This window comes from Lynx canadensis, chromosome X, assembly GCF_007474595.2.
Source record: "Lynx canadensis isolate LIC74 chromosome X, mLynCan4.pri.v2, whole genome shotgun sequence".
NCBI lineage: Eukaryota > Metazoa > Chordata > Mammalia > Carnivora > Felidae > Lynx > Lynx canadensis.
In genome coordinates, this window is record NC_044321.2 from 91606091 (window position 1) to 91632752 (window position 26662).

Below are 26662 nucleotides of genomic sequence, written 5' to 3' on the forward strand. Positions count from 1 at the left end.
ATTACATGTAATGCTCAGGGTATGAGTCTTGCTTAATTAAAATTCCACATTAGGGGCGCGTGGGTGGCTCAGGTGGTTAAGCGTCTGATTTCGGCTCAGGTCATGATCTCATGGTTTGTGAGTTCCAGCCCCGCATCGGTCGGTCTGCTGTCAGTACAGAGCCTGCTTCGCATCCTCAGACCCCCATTCTCTTTCTCTGTGCCCCTCCACAGCTCACACGCATGCACGCTCTTTCTCTCTCAAAAATCAGCATTTATTTTTTTTAATTGTTTTTTTTAATGTTTTTATTTATTTTTTTGAGACAGAGAGAGACAGAGTGCGAGTGGGGGAGGGGCAGAGAGAGGGGGAGACACAGAATCCGAAACAGGCTCCAGGCTCTGAGCTGTCAGCACAGAGCCCGACGCGGGGCTCGACGCGGGGCTCGAACTCACGGACCGTGAGATCATGACCTGAGCTGAAGTCGGACGCTCAACCGACTGAGCCACTCAGGCGCCCCTCAAAAATCAGCATTTAAAAGAAAAAAAAAAAGAAAAAACTAAAAAAATAATTGAAGTTATTCTGCAATATCTTGTATAAAATTGTACTGTTTGAGAACTATACGAAAACTACGATTTGTTCCCCTTTTTGACCTAGCAAATGCAGTTACCGTTATTGATGTCGGAAGATCTTACAAAGCTTTAGCGAGAACATGAAAAATTTGTGACTAGTGTTGCAGAAAGAAATAAGAGATTAGTCCAAATATGTATTTACTGATCTTGAACTCATGTCTGTGATTTAACCTGTGATTTTTCCCTTCATGCTGGATATAGTTAATTCATTACAGGTTGATGAACCATCTTTTTCTCTACACAAAATTATATATATGTATATATGCACACATACACATATAAATGTGTATACATATTCTTATAATACTTTCACATTGTCACATGACCAAGCACAATTTCCATGAGAGCCACATAGATTCTCATTTAAAATGAATCACTCTATCAGTTATCCCACCAGTGATTTTTTTCTTAACTTTAGAAAACACAAGTCTTCCCGAACTTGAATACTGAGTTCACAGGTATCCTTTTTTTTCGTTCAACACAACCATGAGAATCTCATTATGAAAGATTGGAGGGGTCTGAGAGATTTGCAGATTAGAGTGTTCAGTTAGTGTTGTTTTGTTATGGGTTTGTTTTTTGTTTCTCTCTCTCTTTTTTTTTTTTTTTTTTTTTTGTTTCTCTTGTTGTCTTATCCAAGGCTTTAAGAGGTTTTGTATTCCCTCCTCTTTTTGTAGGATTACTCACAAAACATTTCTCATTGCAAAATATTGTCATAGTGACTTAGCCCTTTGGGGAAACATGTAATGTACCGTTACCCACTTTACATAATTTATATAACTTATTCCTGTCCATTGTATTATATTTCTAAACTTTTACCACCAATCCGGGAGCACTTTGTGTCAGGTTTAGTCAGTTTTAGTGAACAACAAAAAATGCAAATTTTAACAGTACAGAAAGATACTACTTTGTCCTTAAGGTATTTTAGTTAATAAACTGGACATCTATATACATAATATACTTTTGTGATTATTACTTGTGAGATTTGGAACTTAGAAAAATAAATAATTGTTTTTTAATTTTTCCATTGATATTCAATGGGAAAATATACATGTAAAAAAGATGACAAGAGCAATTAATTTTTTTTAAATTTTTTTTCAACGTTTATTTATTTTTGGGACAGAGAGAGACAGAGCATGAACGGGGGAGGGTCAGAGAGAGAGGGAGACACAGAATCTGAAACAGGCTCCAGGCTCTGAGCCGTCAGCACAGAGCCCGACGCGGGGCTCGAACTCACGGACCGTGAGATCATGACCTGAGCCGAAGTCGGACGCTTAACCGACTGAGCCACCCAGGCGCCCCAAGAGCAATTAATTTTTAAAGAAACGTGGCATTTTGAGTGGCAATAAATAGGACTCTACCATGGCTGAGAATATGGATAATATAATGTTGAATGAGATGCTTATCATATCGAGTTATGGCAAACACAGTTTCAATTGATTTGTTACCAATTGAATGATATCGGAATGAAGCGTATTTTACTTTGAAGCTTTTAAATTATATTAATTTTTAGGTTCTTGAAAAGCAAGCATTAGGAACAATTTTTATATTTTAATATTGGGAAAAGAGAAGGATTTTGATGTCTCTTGAGGACAAAGATGCAAAATAAGACCTTTTTGTCTTTCTGTATCCTTTTTTTTTTTTTTTTTCCTGTCACTTATTTCCAGACCTCCCAGGAAAATGGATTTATGCATTGCCTGGCGGCATTTTATGGGACAAAAATGGTCTGACTAATGATCTGGCGAATGTCACTCGATCTCTCCCATAGAATATTTTGTTTCTGAATACCGGAGGCCATATTTTATGCATTGCTGTAATGAAAGAGATAGTTATGAGGAAGATTTTGTGTAGGTGGCATTGATAGAACTCACAAGTGAGAGGTGAGGGATAAGAAGGAAGAATAAATTAAATTTGTAGCTTGAGTGACTAGAATAATAGCGCTACTAAATGAGATGGGAAATATAAGGAGGTACAATTTGTTCCAGTAAAATTTTACTTCCAGACTTCTAAAAGGAACTACAAGACACTAAAAAAGACTATCAACAAATTTTTCTCACATCCCTTGGAAATACTCCTAAATCAGACAGAACAGAGGATTTTTCAATGTTATCCCACATTCTCAAGCTATTCAAGTCTCTCTTTCTGCCCCTTCTCCCACCACAACTACATTTTTTTTTTGTCATTGACACCCACTGCAGCCCATTTATTTTGGTATAAACCCAGTGCTGCTCTCTGGAGAATATTGTTGGTTGATGCAAAAGTATAAATAAAGCTACGTAAATGCAGATTCCTTCAAGCTGAAGAAAATAAATTAGGAATGTTGCACAAAATATGTTCACTTCATATTTAGAATCAGGGGTGCCCGGGGGGCTCACTCGGTTAAACTTCGACTCTTGATTTCAGCTTAGGTCACGATCTCTTGGTGCGTTCAATTGAACCCCTCATGGGGCTCCACACTGAGCGTGGAAGGTGCTTGGGATTCTCTCTCTCTCCCTGTCTCTCTGCCCCCCCTCAAATAAATAAACTTTAAAAAAAACCACTTATTTTAGTTTTCCATGTTCCTAGAAAATGAAACCTTTGATACATGTTATACTTGCTACTTAATTATGACATCACAAACTTTCCCCCAATGCTTTGCAAATTAAGAAGCGTATATTCTTAATTTCTTTCTCCAAACACCGATCGGAAGCTATGTGTGCTCTAAGAGATTTAGTAGAAGTCCCATAGAAATAGAGTGCATGCAAGAAATTTTTAAGAAAACTAAAAAAAAAGGAAAGAAACATTACGACGGTTGTATATGTAAATAAACGCAAACTTTATTCTCTGCCATTTTTTATCACTTATATGTTTCTTATCACTTAATAAGTACATTTAAGTTTACTTAATTGGTTGTAATGCAAGTTATTTGGACATTTCACTAATTTTCTTTTTCTTTTTTTTTCTCTCTCCCCAGAAAGGATGGAATTATGAATTCAATCTGTTACATTTCCACCTCTCAACTTTAAACTTTGGTTGCTTAACACCGAAGCAATCATGGTGAACCTGAGGAAAGCGGTGCATTCGTTCCTGTAAGGATGTTATTACTTACTATTTCCTAAAGGATAACTCTTTTAATGGTAGCTTGCTCAAAAATGTTAGGGGCGCCTGGGTGGCGCAGTCGGTTAAGCGTCCGACTTCAGCCAGGTCACGATCTCGCGGTCCGGGAGTTCGAGCCCTGCGTCGGGCTCTGGGTTGATGGCTCAGAGCCTGGAGCCTGTTTCCGATTCTGTGTCTCCCTCTCTCTCTGCCCCTCCCCCGTTCATGCTCTGTCTCTCTCTGTCCCAAAAATAAATAAACGTTGAAAAAAAATTTTTTTTAAAAATGTTAAAAGGGCTTTTCTATGATCATTCAGCTAGATTTGCCTCAAATTGCATAAATGACTTGCACCCCGTAGATTAATATTCTGGGTGTTTCCTGTTCAAAAGTAAATGGAAAAAGCCCCAATAACTTGGGCTTCAATTAAACACAACTGCTTATGTATTCAAATAAAGAATATGGCAATAAGATCTTAAATTCAAAAACAATTCCAGTGTTCAGGGTTGCTTTCTCTATGGTTCAAATGTAGAAACGGGAAAGGTCCTTTCCTTTTCCTTCCTGCATGGACTAAACAACCAAGAGGGTAAAGTGTCTCCACAAGTTTCTGCTTTTATGAAGACTGGTTGAGGGGCACCTGCTTGGCTCAGTCAATTAAGTGTCTGACTCTTGATTTCGGCTCAGGTCATGATCTCACGGTTCAAGAGTTCGAGCCCTGCATCAGGCTCTTTGCGAACAGCACAAACAGCGCAAAGCCTGCTCGGGATTTTCTCTCTCTGCCTCTCCCCTGCTCACGCTCTTTTTCAAAATGAATAAATAAACATTAAAAAAAAGGAAGAGTTGAGGTTGCAAAAGAACGGATCGGAAGTCAGGGAGTAGAGGCTGGGGGTGTAGCTAGCCAGAGGAAAACAATGCCATCCTCCAAAGTCTTGACACAATGACCCAGAAGTTAAGGTCAGTAGAATGCCACATAAAGGAAATAAGAATTTGGATCCAGTACTGGGCAATGCTAAATGTAATCTAATCCAAATATATCTTCTTTTTAACTTAAGAAAATGTTGGGCTGCTTTCTTCTAAACCCACTCTTTGAGAAATGGGACATGGAAAAAAAAGATCCGGGGGTCTGTCAATTTTGATCAGTACAGTTGGGAAGCCTGGAGTCACCTTGCTCCTACAGCCTCCTCTATGATTTCTGTAAAAGAGCTCATCTAGGAAAAAGCTGATGGAGTAGTGTCGGTTAAAAGCACATCAACGCTGGAACCTCTGCAAGACATGCCCCGAGAGCCGTATCTTGGATGTCATTGTACGTGGTGGTGACGTTAGTCTCAGAGATGTGGGATTCTGAAAGAACAAGAACAGACAGGAAAAGGAAAGGGTGAAGGACGGTGATAAAGAAAGATAGAGAAGAGTCAAGTATGGGAAATAAAAGGACAGATGTTTCTATTCCGTGCCCCTGGGCCAACTCAGCGGGTAGCCACTGGTCCATATGCCGAAATGTAGGACTGTCATTAAGGGCACCAAATTATTCTGTATGAAATTAACAACTCCATACAGAATTTCGTCCATTCTATTAAGAGAAACAAGGTACCATCCATCTTTTCCCATGGTGCCCATTGGCATAGGCCATGCAAAAACACGGTAGATGTAAAATGTATACATTTTTACATCAAATGATCATCCTGTTCCTCTCCTAAGAATATAGAATCATATGCTCATTAAACATTTAGCAGCACGGAATACATTGGCTGCGTTGTTCAGAGAGAAACTGTGGTTTTTGTGTGCATGTTTTCTGAGACTTCTGTGGTCTTAATAACAATTAAGCTTTAGGAGCAAAACTTACATTCTTTTTCTTCTTTTTTTTTTTTTTTTTTTGTAAAAGGACTGTATATATGTCACTGAGTATGCAAATATTAGAAATTAGGTTTAATTGTAATATAGCCAATTCTTGATTACAAAACTATAGAAAATAGGTTTGAACTTTAATAAAAATTATAATGCTTTGCCCATAGTGGTACTCAATAAGAATTTATTAAATTTAATTGAGTTGACCCCAGGAAACTAAAGAAGATACCTTTCAGGATCTTCCCAATAAGACTATTTTATAACTGTCAATAGATATATTTAGGTTCTATAAGCTTCCTTAGCAATTCAGTATTTGTCTCTGGACACTTTAATGAAAATTAAAAATATATCTGACCAGCAGAGGAAGGCAAGATCACCACTTCAAGTGTTTTTCTACCCACAATAAGACACTCAAATTATAAAATTGGTAATTGTCCAATAGTATTTCATGTATTTTTTATGTATGATTGTATCCTGCATTCCTCTATTATTCTTAGAGAAATATGGAAAGACTTTGATGTTTTCACAACTTACTTAGAAAACTGAAGTTGGATGCGTATTCCCTAGGCAACTTTGATGTTTTCACAACTGACCATTGATGATGCAGCATTTTACTGTGAGCATAAACTTTTGTGGGACTACCGGAGATGATCGTTAGCGATTCCAAACTAGAAATTAAAAAAAAAAAATTTAATGTTTTCATTTTGGGGAGACAGAGAGACAGAGCGCAAGCGGGGGAGGGGCAGAGTGAGAGGGAGACACAGAATCTGAAGCAGGCTCCGGGCTTGGAGCTCCAAGCTGTCAGCACAGAGCCCGACGCGGAGTTCGAACCCACGCGAAGTGCAGGATCATGACCTGGGCTGAAGTCGGATGCCTAACCGACTGAGCTACCCAGGCGCCCCTAGACTAGAAATTTTTTTAAGTTTATTTATTTATTTATTTTGAGAGAGAGAGAGGAGAGAGAGAGAGAATGAGAATGCTGGAGAGGCAGAGAGAGAGAGAGAGAGAGAGAGAGAGAGAGAGAGAGAGAAAGAATCCTAAGCAGGCTCCACACTGTCAGCCCAGAGCCCAATGCGGGGCTGGAACTCACGAACCATGAGATCACGACCTGCGCCAAAACCAAGAGTTGGATGCTTAACCGACAGAGCCCCCAGGCACCCCTAAACTAGAATTTTTTTTTTTTTAATGCCAGAAGGACACGTTTTTCATCAGGCAGGCCAGAAAAGACCCAGTTTAAAATTACTGCCTGAGCTTAGTTTTGCATAAAGAGGTATCGTACTAAAAAAATAAGGTCAGGATTTGAATTCATCACCAATTATGAAACACATGAGTTTGGGCATAGTTACCACAAAATGCTTTTGTTTTAACTTTGAAGACAAAAAGAAAGCTCCAATATTTACTGAGGGCCTATTATGACAAAGGTACTATTTTCAGGACTTTACATGAATTATTGAATTTTCACAACAATCGTATGATAGAGAACATCCTTATTGTACAGATGAAGAAATTGAGGCTCTGAGAGGTTAAGTGACTGGTCAAAAAAATCATTGAGGCCGTGAGGTTAGAAAACTGACCACATGCCCAAAGCAGCAATTACACTGACAGAATAATTAAAGCTGAGAGTAAATAACTTGCTTCTATTTATTTGGTCCTTTATTTCAATACTTTCCACTCACACTAATCACAGATTACTCATGATACAGATTTTTTGAGTCATCTATCATTTTCGGTATTTTTTTTTTTTTATGTTCCAGGAAAAGAATACAGCCAGCATTTGAAAGAATTTACAGATTATTTGAAAAAAAAAATCACTATCTATGTCACCCTCTGTATGTTGCTTAGAATGCCAGGTAACTTTGACTAATGAGGAAGTTATGATAAGCAAAATGTCTGAAATAGTAGTTTTCTATCCTCTGTAGAATGAGAGAGTCAAAATATTTTCATGACTGCTGCGTTATCTTAAAAGACATAGACATGCATTAGCAAGATATTAAGAGAAATGATTTTTAAATCCTCTAGAAAATTACTACAACATTTTACTTGAATTTTAAAATGCTAATAATTGTTCAGCCCAAGTGTTCCAGTTTAAGTTTAGAAAGTATTGCGTGTGTGCAACTCCGTGCGCATAATAATTAGCAATCGTTATGACAGTCACAATCAAAACATAGAATGCACATTCGCAGGCAATCCTTGCCTTTAAGCAAGAAATATTGAATATGCTTGTCTTTCTTGTCTATTGTATTCATGAAAATAAACGTTAGTTTTATTCGATCCTTTAGGGATGTACCCTTTGAGAGGGCACGTGATGTATGGAACCTCCATAAATCTCATATCACTCCTGGGGGAAGTTAAATTGGGGTGAGCGAAACATAACCACGTCCATCTCTGTTGCATTAGTTTGCCACCCGGCCTGACATTCCTACTAGCAGAATCTGCAAAACCACGGTCATGAGAAATGCACATTTTAAATGACCGAGGAGATTTTGTATCCAGCACAGGAAAAGCAGCGAACCCGTAGGAACTGGTCATCACCACAAATCAATCATTTTCTAGCCTGGAACAGGGCCCAGAAAACATAGGACAGAAATGAGGAGAGTGTTAGACAGAAGGAAAGTTTATTAATATGTATGGACCCGCATAAAGTCACTCTGCAGCTGTGAGAAGGTAAGAAGAGTTCTAGAAAGAACTCTCTTGGGTTGCCAAAACCCACTCTCCCTCTTCCAACATCTTGCCTGAAGTTTGTCTGAGGACAATTTATTCCTTCTTAGCTTTTCATTTAAAAAGGCAATGTTCAATTTTCTTGTCACAGTCCTGGATACTTAAAGGACAATCTCCTTTCCTTCTGTTGTCATTTGTCTCAGAAAACATCTAGAAGAAATTACTATTTAAAACATCTAAAAACAGACCATTACATGAAATCAAACAATACTTTGGCTTTATGTTGCTTGTATAGAGCAGATGTTTAAAACACAGGCTTTGAAATCAGTGACACCTGAATATGGACCCTGCCCCTGCCACCTAGTGGCCCATATTGGCTGGAGAAAGTCACTTAACCTCTCTGAACCTCAGTCTCCTCAGCTACATGATGGGCACAAACCAATACTGACCCCACGAAGTTGTTGTGTGAGACCCAACGAGATTATATATTTATATGTCCATAAGTTAAGTGCTTGACTCATAATGAGCTCTCAATAAAAATATCCTTGGATAGAAAGAAGAAATACTGAGATTTAATTAAGAGACCGGAAATATTGATGATGGTAATGATTCTTGAAGGCAAAGTAGTTGTTTTGCATAAGCAATTTATTGCGTATAAGCAATACAATATGAACCTGACGATCTTTTTTTTCTTCATTTTCAGCGTGCACCTCATTGGCCTACTGGTTTGGCAATTTGATATTTCTGTGAGCCCTGTTGCAGCTCTAGTAACTGACATTTTCAATACCTCCGATGGTGGACGCTTCAAATTCCCAGACGGGGTACAAAACTGGCCAGCACTTTCCATCGTCATAATAATCATCTTGACGATAGGTGGCAACATTCTCGTTATCATGGCAGTAAGCTTGGAAAAGAAACTGCACAATGCCACCAATTACTTCTTAATGTCCCTAGCCATTGCTGATATGCTAGTGGGACTACTTGTCATGCCGTTGTCTCTGCTGGCAATCCTTTATGGTAAGTACACTTTTATTAGTTTTGAAAAACCTCAGATTAGATCGTAAATCTGCGCCAGGTATCACGGTAAACACCCATACGGTTAATGATTCCACTCGTATCATTTGGAAAATGAAGACAAGAGCAAACTGCATGACGGAAGAATTGGATGTGTGCACCATATTCATGAAATAAATCCGTAGCAGAGCCTTCACAAAGCAAAACAGACATTTTGTGGTATATTAAAATCATCCAGAGATGCTCTATTGCCCCGTCTCCAGTTGTTAACAATGACGGTTGCCTTGCAATGTACAGAATGGGACAGTGGCAGAAACCTGTTCTCCCCCCTATGTTCTGGGCAGTACACAGACCTGGTATCATCTCTTATACAAAGAAGGAAAAAGAGACTCATCATCTTTCATAAATATATTGGAAGTGATCTTTTTAAATGTTGGCCAACTAAGTGCTTGGCACATATTAAATACTCAATAACAGCCATTCGTCTTCATGGAGTCTATAATTTATGTTTTTACAAGGCGGTAGGGGCTAACAAATTAATGACTAATTACGTAAGTGCCAGGTCACATCATCACAACAAAATCCAGGCATTTAAAGTTTTCATGATATTGATTTTAGAGAGGTTTTTAATGTTTCCTTTTCATGTTGTGCCATCTCTTTACCCTATGCATTTCATATTTTGTATTTTTATTCAAGTGTAATTAACATACCGTGTTATATTAGTTATATTAGTTTCAGGTGTATTAGTGATTAGTGTTATAGTGCTGCATACAGTGTAACTAGTGTTATATTAGTTACGTGAGTTTCAGGTGTGAATTTCAGGTTCAATATAATGATTGAACAATTCTATGTTCCTCAAAGCTCATCAGGATAATAGCACTCTTACTGCCCTTCATCTATTTCACTCATCCCCCCCACACTTCCCCTCTGGCAAATACCAGCTTGTTCTCTGTATTGAAGAGTCTGTTTTTTTTTTTTTTTTAATTTGTCTTTTTTAATTTGTTTTGTTTCTTAAATTCCACATATGAGTGAAATCATATGGTATTTGACTTTCTGACTGACGTCAATTAGCATTATACTTTCTAGATCCATCCATATTGTTGCAAATTACAAGATTTCATTCTCTTTTATGGCTGAGTAATACTCCATAGTATCCATAGGCCACATTTTCTTTCTTCATTCATCTATCGATGGGCACTTGGGTTGCTTCCATATCTTGGCTATTGTAAATAATGCTGCAGAAAGCACAGGGATGCATATATGTTTTTGAATTAGTGTTTTCATTTTCTCTGGTTACATACCCAGTAGAGGAATGACTGGATCATATGATTATTCTATTTTTTTAATTTTAAACATAAAGAAAACATCCTCAGGGATTCCAGGTAAAAATAAGGAATGATTTATAGGAGCAAAAGAATGAGACTGACCTCACAAGTAACAAAAACAACAAAGCAAAGGAATAGTGAAGCAATATTTTTCAAAAGGTCAACCATTTGTAAGATGTTTTTTCAAAGGCAAATCTATAAAGAGAGAGAGAACAGATCACTAGTTTCCAGGGACTGAAAGTGGGAGGATGACTGAAAAGGAATATTTATTTGGTATATCTTGGTCTGGTAGTGGTGTGTATTGTACAGATATATATATACATATTTATATATATATATACACACACACATACATATATGCATATATATAATTGTATTTACACATATAATTTATATACAGATGTATACATATATACACATATATAATTACATATACATATATAATTTAAATTTTACATATACAAATCTATAATCTATAATATATATTTTTTATTATACAATATAAATATAATATGTAAATATCATATATATACACTCAAAATTTGAAAAACTATAAATCGTTGTGTGCAATTTTAAAAGGGTGAATTTTGGGGCACCTGGGTGGCTCAGTCGGTTAAGTGTCCGACTTCAGCTCAGGTCACGATCTCGCGGTCCATGAGTTCAAGTCCCGCGTGGGGCTCTGGGCTGATGGCTCAGAGCCTGGAGCCTGCTTCCGGTTCTGTGTCTCCCTCTCTCTCTGCCCCTCCCCCGTTCATGCTCTGTCTCTCTCTGTCTCAAAAATAAAATAAATGTTAAAATAAAATTTTTTTTTAAAATAAAAAAAATAAAAGGGTGAATTTTACTTTATATAAAGTATACTTTAAACTAAAAAACAGAAAAAATACACTCAAAGTTTGAAATGAAGAGTTTTACATCCAGACATGCTAGCCATCGAGGCTATAAAAAGTTCAAAAATATGTTAAACTCAGAGAGTTTTGAACCCATAAGCCGTGCTTAAGAAATTAAATGGTGGGGACACCCAGGTGGCTCAGTCGGTTAAGCGTCCAACTTCAGCTCAGGTCATGATCTCACAGTTTGTGGGTTCGAGCCCCACGTCGGGCTCTGTGCTGACAGCTCAGAGCCTGGAGCCTGCTTCGGGTTCTGTGTCTCCCCCTCTCTCTGCCCCTCCCCTGCTCATGCTCTGTCTCTCTCTCTCAAAAACAAATAAAAGTTAAAAAATTAAAAAAACAAAATAAATGGTGGATGACATTCAACTAACCAAGGAATGACTGGGAAAATTTCATCCAAAAGACTGATGATGAGCATTTAATATGAGTCATTTTAGAGTGAAGACAAGAATAAAGGTGATATAAGGGCAGAAGAGCACTGTTATAGGTTACACAATACATATTATATATTCTAAAAAAAATTTTTTTAAATGCAATTAAATTTAGGAAGAGAATAGAAAGGGAAAGAGGAAGAGGAAAGTAAAATAATTTTATTGATTTTTCTATACACAAAAGGTGGGAGTTAAATGATACCATAAAAAAATTGGCAGGGCACCTGGTGGCTCCGTGGTTAAGCATCTGACTTGGACTCAGGTCATGCTCTCACCGTTGGTAAGTCCCACATCGAGTGAACTCATGCCCTGCTTTGGGTGAGTTCGAGCCCCGCTTTGGGTAAAAACATGAGTCCCGGGTGAGCCCCGCTCCTCTTTCTCTTTCTCTCCTTCCCTCCCTCCCTCTCTCTCTCTCTTTCTCTCCCTTCTTCTCTCTCTGCCTCTTGCTCACTTGTGCCATCTCTCTTTCTTAAGAAAAATTGCAAACCAGCGGGTGGAGCTACAGTGTATTATGCTAAGTGAAATAATTCAGTCAGAGAAAGACAAATACCATATGATTTCACTCATACGTGGAATTTAAGAAAAAAAAAAAAAAGATCAACATGGGGGAAGAAAAGGGAGAGGCAAACCATAAAACTGACCCTTAACTACCTTAACTATAGAGAACAAACTAAGGGATGCTGGAGGGGAGGTGGGGGGGGGATGGGTTAAATGGGTGTGATGGGCATTAAGGGGGGCACTTGTTGGCATGAGCACTGGGTGTTCTACGTAAGTGATGAATTGCTAAATTCTATACCTGAAGTCAATACTACACTATATGTTAATTAACTAGAATTTAAATAAAAATTTGAAAAAAAAATTGGCAAACCAAAAATTAACACAGTTAATAAGAAAACAGTGGTTTAAGGGCATTGAACATGATACAAAGAAAACATGATATAAATGTGATATTAAAGGGGTGCCTGGGTAGGGGTCGGTTAAGCGACTGACTTCGGGTCAGGTCACGATCTCACAGTTTGTGAGTCCGACCCCCCCATTGGGCTCTGTGCGGACAGCTCAGAGCCTGGAACCTGCTTCGAATTCTGTGTCTCCCTCTCTCTCTGCCCCTCCCCCACTCACGCTCAGTCTCTCTCTTTCTCTCTCTCTCTGGCAAAAATAAATAAGCATTTAAAAAATAAATTAATTAACTAATTAATTAATGTGATATTAAAGTTAACCACTAAAACAAACAAGCAAAAACTTCCCAAAACATCAAAAGAAATATAATTAGTGAGAAAGAAAAAAAAATCAACTGGAGGAAGAAACACAAGAAAATATAACATCATGCTCTCAACATTATGACAGGAAAACATATCAGTAACAGCAACAAACTTGAATGAACCTAAAAGACAATTAAGAATGAAAAATTTTTACTTTGACTTAAAAAGGAAAACCCAACTATATTCTGTATACATGAGAAACTCTTAAAACCCAGTGATTTATAATGGTTAAAAATAAAGGAATGAGCAAAAGTATACCAAGCAAATGGAAGCAGTATGAAAACAGAAATCATGATTTGATGCCTAAGAAAGTAAATTTCAAATGAAAAAAGTAGTACAAGTAAAAAAGGATGCTTACTTGTAATAAAAACCATAATTAACAATACAGATATAGCAGTTAAGCATATCTACACCACCAATGACACAGAAATACTCTTTATAAGGCAAAATGAAAGAACATGGAAGGAGACCTTTATGAATACATTCTGCTAATGGGAGATTTGAACATATCATATTCAGCATAACAAAGACCGGACCAAAAAATAAAAAGCATATATAGCTCTTACGGAAGTATGTTGAACTTGAAACTTAAAGTTCTATTTTCATAACCTTATTGAAGAAGAGTATACTTTCTTCATAAATACACATGGAACACTCACAAAAATCGATAAAGTATTAGGCCACAAAGAAAATATTAGAGCAGTAAAAATATCACAAAAACTACTTTCTGCTAAGAAGGCAATATTAAAAAATATTAACAAAAGTTTAAAGACCATCTCATGTTGATGTTACAGCAAATTTTTAAACAACTCTTCATCGGGGTGCTTAGGTGGCTCAGTCGGTGAAGCATCCGACTTCGGCTCAGGTCATGATCTCGCGGTCCGTGAGTTCGAGCCCCGCGTCAGGCTCTGTGCTGACAGCTCAGAGCCTGGAGCCTGTTTCAGATTCTGTGACTCCCTCTCTCTCTGACCCTCCCCCGTTCATGCTGTCTCTCCCTGTCTCAAAAATAAATAAATATTAAAAAAAAAAAAACAACTCTTCATCAAAAGGGGGCATGCAAACTGAAATTACAGATTTCTCTAGAAATATGATAGCATAAACACTGCATATAAAAATCTATACAATATGATAGCATAAACAATGCATATAAAAATCTATACAATATACTTAAAGCAGTGATCAGTGGAAAATTCATAGCCCTAATCACATTTATCAGTAAAAATAAAAGCATACAAATGAATTAAATTCCCAGCAAGCAACCTTAAAAAAAAAAAAAAAAAAAAAAAAAAACCTATAGGGGCCCCTGGGTGGCTCAGTAGGTTAAGCGTCCGACTTCGGATCAGGTCATGATCTCACGGTCCGTGAGTTGAAGCCCCGCATCGGGCTCTGTGCTGTCACCACAGAGCCCACTTCAAATCTTGTCTCCCTCTCTCTCTGCCCCTCCTCTGCTGGTCCTCTCTCTCATTCTCTCTCTCAAAAGTAAATAAATAAACTTAAAAAATATATATATAAAGTAAGCCAAAAGAAAGCACAAAGAAGAAAAAAAACTAAAGAGAAAAGCAGAAATTGAATGAGAATAGAAAACAATACACCTAATTAATAAATCAAAATCTTGGTTTAGAAAAATTTTTTTAAACAAAATAGAAAATCATCATCTAACTTTAAAAAGGGAAGAAAGCATAAATTTATAAAGTACGATATGATAAGGTGATTAACAAATGATGGGGCCCCTGGGTGGCGCAGTCGGTTAAGCGTCCGACTTCAGCCAGGTCACGATCTCGTGGTCCGGGAGTTCGAGCCCCGCGTCGGGCTCTGGGCTGATGGCTCAGAGCCTGGAGCCTGTTTCCAATTCTGTGTCTCCCTCTCTCTCTGCCCCTCGCCTGTTCATGCTCTGTCTCTCTCTGTCCCAAAAATAGATAAACATTGAAAAAAAAAAAAAAAGAAAACACTTTAAAAAAAAAACAAATGAAACAAAATGCCTTTTTAAATCATGAGATAACTTCGTTGATTTGTATGCAACCCAATTCAGAACAATAAAAAATAGGTAATTTCCCAAGTGGAAGAATCCAATTACAATGGGCAGAGGACCTGCATAGACATTTTTTTTTTTTCAAAGAAGACATACAGATACTCAGCAGGTACATGAAAAGATGCTCAACGTCACTGATCATCAGAAAACGCAAAGCAAAACCAGAATGAGATATCACCTTACAAAAGTCAGAATGGCTGGAATCAAAAAGACAACAAATAACAAGTATTGGTGAAGACGTGGAAAAAAGGAACCTTTACGCACTGTTGGTCGGAATGTAAACTGGTACACCCACTGTGTAAAACAGTATGGAAGTTCCTAAAAACATCAAAAATAGAAATACCATAGGAGCCAATAATTCCACTAATGGGCATTTATCCAAAGGAAAAAACCCCACTAAATTAAAGATATGCGCACCTCTATGTTTACTGCAGCGTTATTTCCAATAGCCAAGCTATGGAAGCCTATTTGTTCTTCCTAAAGTAATTTATCAATTAATTCTATTCCGATAAAAATGACGAGATTTTTAATTTTTTTTAAAAAAATGGTATGTTGTCATAAAAACATTTAACATAAGATTTACCCTCTTAACAAATTTTTAACTGTATATATGTTATTATTGACTACAGGTTCAATGACGTGCAGCACATATCTAGAGCTTATTCATTTTGTTTGACTGAAACTTTATCCCTGTTGATAAGTTCCCATTTTCCGTTCCCTCAATCTCTTGGCCACCACCATTCTACTTTTTTTTTTTTTCATGCTTATTTATTTTTGAGGGAGAGAATGAGACAGAACATGAGGGAGAGGCAGAGAGAACGGGAGAAACAGAATCCGAAGCAGGCTCCAGGCTCTGAGCTGTCAGCACAGAGCCCGACGTGGGACTCCAACCCACGAACTGTGAGATCATGACCCGAGCCGAAGTCGGACGCTTAACCGACTGAGCCACCCGAGCACCCCCACTCTACTCTTTGATTCTATGAATTTGACTATTTCAGATACCTCAAACAAAATGGACTCAGGCAGTATTTGTCTTTCTGTGACTGGTTGCTTGCACTTAGCCTAATGTCCTCAAGGTTTATCCGTGCTGTCTCATATTGCAGAATTTCCCCCTTTTTTAAGGCTACACAGTATTCCACTGTGCACCTATATATGACATTTTCTTTTTTCATTCATCTGTTGGTGGATACTCGGGTTGTTTCCGCATCCTGGGTACTGTGAAGGGTGCGTCCGTGAACGCAGGAATGTTGATATCTCTTCAAGATCCTGGTTTCAGTTCTTTTGGACAATACCCAGAAGTGAGATGGTTGTATCAGGTGACAGTTCTGTTTTTAATTTTTGAGGATCTTTCACAGTGTTTCCCACAGCAGCTGCACCGTATTGTGCTTCCACCCATCAGGAGTGAGCGTTCCGTTTTCTCCACATCCTTGCCAATACTTGTTATTATTTCTTGTCGTTTTGATTGACCATCCTGACAGGTGTGGGGTGCTAGCTCAGTGTGGTTTTGATCTGCATTTTTCTGACGATGAGTGATGTTGAGCCTGTTTTCATGTGCAGATTATCCATCTGTATATCATGTTTGGAGAAATGTTTACTTAAGCGCTTTGTCCATTTTTTAATTGGATTATTATGGGTTTTTTGTTTGTTTGTTTGTTGTTTTTACTTGAGTTGTAAGAGTTCTTTATGCATTTTGGAGATTAACCCTTTATCAGATATATAAGTTGCAAACATTCTCTCCCCTTTCAAAGTTTGCCTTTTCACTCTGTGATGGCTTCTTTTGCTGTGTACAAGCTTCTTTGTGTTGTTTACTTGGTCGTCGCCTGTGCTTTGGGTGTCATATCCCTAAAAGCAGTGCCCAGACCAATGTCATGTAGATTTTCCCCTACGCTTTCTTCCAGGGGTTTTCCAGGTTCACGTCTTATGTTTGAGTCTTTTGGATGCGAATCTTACAAGAAACTTTGTTTTCGTGTTTATTTATTTATCTTGTGGGGGGGGAGGGGCAGAGAGAAGAGGACAGAGGATCTGAAGCAGGCTTTGTGCCCACAGCCCCAGAGAGCCCGAAGCGAAGCTTGAACTCACAAACCGGGAAATCGTCACTTGTGCCGCAGTCAGGGGCTTAACAGACCCGGCTGCCCCACAAGAAGCTTTTCTTTATGGAATTAGATAAGTTAATATTAAAGTTCATTTAGAAAATTACACATGTAAGGAGAACTAGCACTAGGAGATATTGAAGCACATTATAAAGCCTTTATAAAAAATGTATCATTGGACCATACATGGAAAAACGAGTGGAATACAGTAGAAAATCTGAAATAGATTCTAGTTTAAATGGATATGTAATATATGATAAAAAGTGTCATTCCAAATCACCTGGAAACAGTTTGGCTCACTATATAGCCATGTGGAAAAAGATAAAATTAGATTTTGCCACATGCCAAATACAAAAACAAATCCTAAATGGATCAGAAATCTAATTTTTAAAACTGAAATGATGAATCACAGGAATCTACCCCCAAAACCAAGAGCACACTGTATGCCCTGTATGTTAGCTAACTTGATAATAAACTACATATGTATGTATATATATACATATATATTACACATATACAAATATATATATACACATATATATATAAAACATAAAATAAAATTTAAAAATGAGGGGCGCCTGGGTGGCGCAGTCGGTTAAGCGTCTGACTTCAGCCAGGTCACGATCTCGCGGTCCGGGAGTTCGAGCCCCACGTCAGGCTCTGGGCTGACGGCTCAGAGCCTGGAGCCTGTTTCCGATTCTGTGTCTCCCTCTCTCTCTGCCCCTCCCCCGTTCATGCTCTGTCTCTCTCTGTCCCAAAAATAAATAAACGTTGAAAAAAAAATTAAAAGAAAAATAAAAATGAAAGAATACAAGTAGTATAAGAAAAGAAAAAGTTAGGGGCACCTGGGTGGCTCAGTCGGTTAAGCGGCCGACTTCGGCTCAGGTCACGATCTTGCACTCTGTGAGTTCGAGCCCTGCGTCGGGCTCTGTGCTGACAGCTCAGAGCCTGGAGCCTGTTTCAGATTCTGTGTCTCCCTCTCTGTCTCTCTACCTCTCCCCCACTCACACTCTGTCTTTGTCTCTCAAAAATGAATAAACGTTAAAAAGAAATAAAAGAACAAGTTAATTCATCTGTAACCTAGGTATGGAAAGGATTTTTACCTGTGACTCAAAATTCAGATCTAGTAAAGCAGAAGATTGATATTTTTGCATAATAATAATTACAATACTACATGGCAAAAGCACCAGTAGAAAGGTTCCAAAACAAGTAACAAACGCAGACAAAATATTTGCAATGCATATCATTGATACAGGGCTAATATTCCTAATATATAACGACTTATTAAATACTGAGGTAAAAAGGGGTGCCTGGGGAGCTCAGTCGTTTGGGTGTCCAGCTCCTGGTTTCTGCTCAGGTCATGATTTCATGGTTCGTGAGTTCAAGCCCCACATCGGGGTCTGTGCTGACAGTGCGGAGCCTGCTCGGGATTCTCTCTCTCCCTCTCTCTCTGCCCTTCCCCCGCCCACTCTCCCTCTGTCTCTCTCTCTCTCTTTCAAAATAAATAAATGAACTTTAAAAAATAAATAAATAAAACTGAGGTTAAAAGATCCAACACTTAACAGGGCAAAAAAAAAAAAAAAACAAAAAAACTGAGCTAAAGATATGAGCAGGCCATTGGTGAATTTTTTTACTATATTTTCAAACATTTCTAAATACTTGAATTATATATACACATTTATATATACGGTCCTTAAATATATGGCAGTGCCTAATTTCAATCATTGTAAGAGAAATGCAAAATTAATGACACTGATACCATTTTTTATTTATCAGATTGGCAAAATTTATTTTATTTTATTATTTTTTCATTTATTGATTTGATTCAAGGACAGTTAGCATACAGTTTTATGTGAATTTCAGGTGTACAACATAATGGTTCAACAGGTCTATACATTGCTCAGAGTTCATCGCCATGAGTGTACCCTTAATCCCTTTCATCGATTTCACCCATCCCCCCCTCCCCTCTCCCCTCTGGCAAGCAGCAGTTTATTCTCTATACTTAAATGTCTGCCTTTTCTGTTTACCTTTTTTCTTTGTTCATTTGTTTTGTTTCTTAAATTCCACACGTGCGCGAAATCATATGGTATTCATCTTTCTGCAAGTGACTCATCTCACTTAGCGTGATACCCTCTAGATCCATCCATGTTGTTGCAAACAGAGATTGGCAACGTTTTAAAAGCTTCACATGGCACTGTGGCAAGGCTATGGGACATAAGCATCCTCATATATGAGTGGTGGGCACGCCAGCTGGTACAGTAGTTATAGAGAGGAATTTGGCAATACTGATCAAAATGGCAAATGAATTTACATTTTAGCCCAGCAACCCCCCCCTCCTCAAAATCTACCCTGGATAATAAACCTCTGATAAAACAAAAATATGTATGAATAAGGTTACTTGTGTGAGAATCGTTTGTCATTGCAAATATATTTGAAGCAACCTACGTGCCCTGACAAAAGAGATTAATTGCATGTACTATAGAATATCCACATAATGGAGTACCATGAAACTATCGACAAGAAGAAAGTTCTCTATGAACTAATATGGAGCGATTTCCACCATGTATCCTCAAGTGAAAAAAGCAAAATGCAAAAGGGGAGATAGAGTATACTATTTATGTAAGAAAACGGGCAAATACAAAAACATACACATGTCGTCTTAGTTTTGTAAAAGAGAAATACAGAATAGTTAAATGGGAAACTAGCAGTGAGATTTATTACCTTCAGGGGGAAGGTAGAAACTGGAAAGAGGGGCATGCGGATTGGGAGAAAACTCTAAAATAGATTATGTACAGAATCAAATGAACCTAACTCTATTAGGAATCAATAACATAACGACACTGAGTAGAGAGTATAAAAATAACCCTAACCCATATAACTGGTAAGCACTATTTTTGTACGGTCTACACAATGGAAAGAGAAAGGAAAATATAAAGAAATGGATTGTAGTATGAGGTTTTATGCTCTCAGAAATACACAACGGCAATTCTGCAACTACTTCCTGTGTATTCTGGGATGGGATAAGGGCGGAAGAATACCAAAGATCATAGAAACCAAGTTTCTCACAGTTGCACGAGGAAGTTGAAAGCTTGGAAGGGGGAGGCAAGTAATGAGTCCTGTGATGTTGGATTAATTTTCATGACAGCGGTATGAAGTCATGGAGAAAATAACTAATAATAGTAACAATAATAATAATATAAATGGATATAGAAATCAATATTCGTATACACGTGCATACTTAGAATTCTTTTCTACCTCTGTCCATGAAGAGGGCCTAAAAGCAACAACACATGAGTAGCAGTAAACAAAAATGGGAATAGACATTTCTCCTTGGAGAAATGAGGTTCAGGGCAAGAACGTTATAACATGATGGGCGGCTGGATGGCTCAGTCAGTTAAGCATCTGACTTTGGCTCAGGTCATGATCTCACAGTTCGTAGGTTTGAGCCCCACGTCCAGCTCTGTGCTGACAGCTCAGAGCCTGGAGCCTGCTTTGGATTCTGTGTCTCCCTCTCTCTCTGCCCTCCCCTGCTCTCTCTCTCTCTCTTACCCTCTCAACAATAAATAAACATTATAAAAATATTTTTTTAGATATCAGTCTCTCTGGCCAGAGTAATTGGCCAAAGAAGTCCCTGAGGTCAAATGTAGTTGAAATATCTTTTTTTCCCTCCCTTTTCTATGCCCTGGCTTTGCCAGAGGGATGGCTTTAGTCAGATAGCTGTGCTTTGATGGTGTGAGCACTAACATTTTGAAGAGATCCTTTCCTTTATGGCCAGTGGATCAGAAAAAAAGGGGGCCTCTGTAGGCTAGAGAGTATGGAAAGGAAATCCCATGGAGGAGAGAGCAGAATATAGGTTTCCCTAATTCTGTTTGAACCTGCACAAGTTCCAGTCTCAACCCTTAGCTCTAGGAACAAGATGGACCCTCAAGAAGCATAGAAAAATCTACAGGGAAGTGAACGGATTTAAACAACCATCCAAGTCTAGGACCATGCCCTGAGCGGCATGTGTGTGGGGGACAGACTCAAAGCAGCATAGGCAAAGGGTTTTGTTTGTTTGTTTGTTTGTTTTCAATTTTTTATTTCAATTCTAGTTACTTAACATATAGTGTAATATTGGTTTCAGGAGCATAATTCAGTGATTCATCACTTACATATAACATCCAGTGCTCATCATAACAAGTGCCCTCCTTAATGCCCATCACCCATTTAGCCCAACCCCCACCCACCTCCTCTCCAGCAACCCTCAATTTGTTCTCTATGGTGAAGAGTCTCTTATGGTTTATTTCCCTCTCTTTTTTCTCCCTTCCCATATGTTCTTCTGTTTTGTTTCCTAAATTTCACGTATGAGTGAAATCTTATGGTATTTGTCTTTCTCTGACTGACTTATTTTGCTTAGCATAATACACTCTAGCTCGATCCACATTGTTGCAAATGGCAAGATTTCATTCTTTTTGATAGTTGAGTAGTACTCCATTCTGTGTGTGTGTGTGTGTGTGTGTGTGTGTGTGTGTATCACATCTTTCTCCATTCATCAGTCAACGGACATTTGGGCTCTTTCCATAATTAGGCTACAGAATTAGGTAAAGATTTTGAAAACAAAAGATATTGAATCCATGGCCCACGGACATAAACATTATTTAGTCTGAACATAATTGGTTTGATTGCCCAGTAAACCAAACAAGTCACCATAACCAGCATGCTAGAGATAATTTTAACAGGACCCAGAGTCTACAAAATATAATATTCAAAATGCAAATAATTCGATACAAAATTACTTGACATGAAAAATGTCCAGGAAATGTTAAACATTTTTAGGGGAAATGACTATCAACAGATGTCAGCCCACAAATTACCTAGGTGTTGGGATGATCACACAAAGCCTTTCAAGCAACTACCATAACAATACTCCACATCGTAATGAGTGGAAATATGGAAGGTCTTCATAGAGAAAAAGAAACTATGAAAAAGAAGAAACTAAAAAAACTGAGTATTTTATGACAGGAAAATACAATATCTGAATTTTTTTTATCACAGGATAGGTTCAATAATACAATAGAGATGACAGAGGAAAGAGCCTGGGAACTTGAAGATAAATTAATATAAATCATCCAAAGTAAAGAATAGAGAGAAAGACTGAAGAAAAACGAACAAGACCTCAAGAACCTGTGGGACTCTATGTTTCATTGGAGCCTTAGGAGAGGAGAAAAAGATTGGAACAGAAAAAAATTAAACAAAAAATAAGCAATTATTTTCTACATTTTATGAAAGACACAAATTTAGAGATTTGAGAAATTCATCAAGCCTCAAAAAAATGACACCAACACATGACAATAACATTGCTAAAAACCAGCAATAAAAAGAATGAACCACTGATAGATAACACACAAAACATGGATAAGCCTTAAATAATTAAATGGAGTAAAAAGAGTCAGACAGAACAAAGAATACATACCCCCTAAGTCCATTTATATAAAATTCTAGAAAATGCGAACCAATCTACAGTGGCAGAAGAAAGACCAGCTGTTGCTGGGGACCAATGGGAGTGGGGTGAGCAGATGAAAATGATCATTAAATGGGATGAGGAAAATTGGGGGCATAATGATGCCGTTTCTTATCTTGACAGTATAGATCACTGCATGTGTGTGTGTGACAACATATCAAATTGTCCATTTAAATATGTAGTTTTTTATTAGTCAATTGCATCTCAACAAAGCTGTTAAAAACATTGTAAGGTACAGCTGACGTAGTGCTTAGAGGAAGATTTATGTCATTAAATACTGATTTTAGAAAACTAAGAATGGTCTCAAACCAGGCCTCTAAGTTTCCGTTGTAAGAAACTAAGAAATGAAGAGCAAATTAAATTCAATGCAAGCAGAAGGAAGGAATTGACAAAGTTCAGAGCAGAAATCAAAATGATTAACAATTGGGAAGTGACAGAGAAAAACCAGTGAAAACCAAAGCTGGTTCTTTTACAAGATTAATGAAAATGATAAGCCCCTAGCCAGACTGCTCTAGAAGAAAAGTGAAACAACTCAAATTACCAGTATCAGTTATGAAAGAGGAGCATCACTACAGACTTTACAGACATTGAAATATAGTAACACAATATTAGGGAAAAACTTTATGCTTATCAATTCAACGACTTATATGAAATAGACTAAATCTCTTGAACATATAAACTAGCAAAGATCACTTAAAAATGGTTAACCATTATTTTTAAATATTTAAAAAGCTAATATTTAAATATTTAAATATTTAAAAAGCTTCCAAAAATATCTCCAGACCCAGATAGCTGCACTGGAAAATTCTATCAAATATTTCAGGAAGAGAACAATAAGAATTCTACACAATATCTCCTAAGGAATAGAACCAAAAGGAATATAATCTTTATCATGTTACGAGACCAAAGTTGTCCGAAGCATGGAGCCTGCTTCCGATTCTGTGTCTCTGTCTCTCTCTCTGCCCCTCCCCTGTTCCCACTCTGTCTTTCTCTCTCTCTCTCTCAAAAACAATTAACAAACATTAAATTTAAAAAAAATAATAAACTCTCAGAAAACTCTAATTTTATAGCTACAGAAATGGAAGATCATTCATCTGACAGTCAATTTTTGACTGTCAAACATCAGCTAAGTGCCAAACTATCTCAGTTCTGTGGCTCGTTTCGTGCACAAAACAGTAACAGAAACATTCTGCCTTGAAGGCTCAGGAGCCTAACGAAAAGGTTTGGACAAGAAAAGAATCTTTGTCACCTCATGCAAACTCACATACTCCTCTCTTAGGCTTTGATTTCCCCAAGGTCATGTGACAGACCAGTAGACTCTAATATTCATCTCACGTTTCATTCTATCATTTTGAGACTCGCAAATTACTTTAAAACATCAGGACAGTTTTGGTTTATTTTGTTTGGAAGGACATATAAGGTACATTAGAGGAAAATCAGAAGTCAGGTTGTTCCCAAGAGTGTCAAGACATTTGACCTGCTGGTTTCTAAAGTGTACCAAGGTATTGGCAGAAATTAAGGCAGTTTTGTGAATTGGTTCAGTGCCTCAAATGTTCATTTGGTGTCTAAGGCCTTTGGTTGTCACTGAGGTATTTAGTTCACAATATGCTTCAAAATGATTACTCTTGCTCCCATAAATATGTAAAGTTTTTTGTTTTTTTTTTTTGCATTGGTGAACCTCTACAATAACTTCATGTCTCTAGTTTAAAAAAAAAATGTTACTGCTATAAATTTCTTCCTCTCTTGAAACCTCTGCTCACGCTAAAACTCTGGAAAGTTCTACCATGGTAATAGGTAGGATACTGTCCTTCTAGTCTGGATATAAAAAGAGATGTAATTAATACGGTATAATTAAATAATGTATCCAATTAATAGGGTGCAGTTAAATAACATGCATGGACACACTGAGAGGTTCAGGCACCCGTGTTCCCAATTTCCCATTTCTTTCCAACTGTTTTTTTTCATCCATTTCTCACTTGAATTCCACCTTTTAAAATTTTTTTTAAAGTTTATTTGTTTTGAGAAAGAGAGAGCGCCCATGCGTACAAGTGGGGGAGGGGCAAAGAGAGAGAGAGAGAGAATCCGAAGCTCTGTTAGCACAGAGCCAGCAGCAGGGCTCAAACCCATGAACTGTGAGATCATGACCTGAGCCAAAACCAAGAGTCAGACGCTCAACCAATTGAGTCATCCAGGAACCCCTTGAACTCCACTTCTATTTAAAAAACGGGACTACTCATCAATGGACTAAGAACATTAAACTTAAGAAATGTTAAATGGAGACCTGGGAACAGGTATCAGAATTTGCAAATTTCTAATGCAAGGGAGCACACGCGATTAAATGTAATAAAGTTCAGTCACATTTCAATGTAATGATACAGAAACTCTCAGGGTTTAGATATTTAAGTCAGGAATGATTGAGAATGAAATACAGCAATTAAAGCACAACTTTTCAGATTGGGTGTCTTAGACACTACATCTTGATTTTAGTACAGCAGAATCATTCATAAATGAGGGAAGCTATTCAAATGTACTTGAAAGTTCGTTATATAACTTGTGAAAGTCTCAGAACCTCTTATGCTATAAGCTACAGTTTTACTTAGAGGATGGTTATTTTTTACCTTTACATTATTTTTGTTCACTTATTATTTTATTTATTTATTTACTTTTAAATTCACATCCAAGTTAGTTAGCATATAGTGCCACAATGATTTCAGGAGTAGATTCCTTAATGCCCTTATCTTTCCATTATTGGGCTACCCCCAGATCCCCTCCCAAGCCAACTAGTAGGGTTCTCTAGGTACCTTTTAACTCCCTCGAAGGAATAAATCATGCCCTCTGGTTTCCTGCACCAGAATTTTCAGGCTCATGATACAGAACGGACTGACTGATGCGATATGCCTAAGAACACCATAAACCCGCGACAGTTGACGAGTATGAGTGAAGCACTATTTCTGCATACAGATTGGCAAAATGCCTGACGGCCATTAGCTGTGTTTAAATAGATGACAACTAAAGTCACGAGCACTCATATCCTGTTCCTCACCTGACAGGCTCCGACTCCAGGTGTCCCCGTCCTCTGTTACCAGCCTAGGACCTCCTTTTTTTGACACTCTCAGTTGAATTGCTAGACTCCGTGGCACACAATGAACTCATTGCAAAGCATCTCTAAGTTCCATGATAGCAATGAGATATTCTAGGTTCTTCTATTCAAAAAAACACAACAAAACAACCACTCCAGGGCGCCTGGGAGGGTCGGTTAAGCATCCCACTCTTGACTTTGGCTCGGGTCGTGATCTCATGGTTTGCGGGTTCGAGCCCCATGTCGGGCTCTGTGCTGACAGTGCTGAGCCTGCTTAGGATTCTCTCTCTTCCTCTCTCACTCTGCCTCTCCCCCGCTCTCTCTCTCTCAAAATAAATAGAAAATTAAACTTAAGAAGCCACTTGTATTATTATGTCATATTTAATAATATGGTAACAATTTTGAAAATACATGGTTCAGGGATCAGATGGAGTAGACTCAACTTTTCCCTGCTACTCTCCTGTAAATACAACTACATACCCTGTAAAGAACTGGACAGTTATAAAAGGACTCTAAAAGCACAAAGTAGACAACGAGGGAACAGAGTACTTGAAGAATGGCATTACAGCGACTTCCCTGGGGTTTGTTTTTATCTCTCATATATCCTACTTGTGGCTACTGGAGAGAGTCTGCAGCTCAGGATTTCAGCAGACGTAGACAAATGAACGAAGGAAAACAGGGACTTAGCAAGTACTATTCAAATGTACTTGAAAGTTTGTTATATAACTTGTGAAAGTTATATAGCAAACCCAGGGACTGGGCAGGCTCGTCTGCCCACAGCAGTGGACACAGTGGAAGCTGGGTGCAAGTCTAAAGCTTTTCCCCTAAGATGAGGAACAAGGAAAGGATGTCTGCTCTCAAGACAGTTACA

General features: G+C 37.9%; 1 protein-coding gene across 1 annotated transcript in view; it reads left to right on the forward strand.

The window, feature by feature from the left end:
- Positions 1-3564: 3564 nt before the first annotated feature.
- The window catches only part of HTR2C (5-hydroxytryptamine receptor 2C), a 168320-nt gene continuing 145222 nt past the window's right edge, over positions 3565-26662 (forward strand). The window contains exons 1-2 of the mRNA XM_032592154.1: positions 3565-3673; positions 8881-9194. Coding sequence (XP_032448045.1) covers positions 3639-3673; positions 8881-9194 — 349 coding nt within the window. The 5' untranslated portion in view covers positions 3565-3638. The remainder of the gene's footprint in view (positions 3674-8880; positions 9195-26662) is intronic.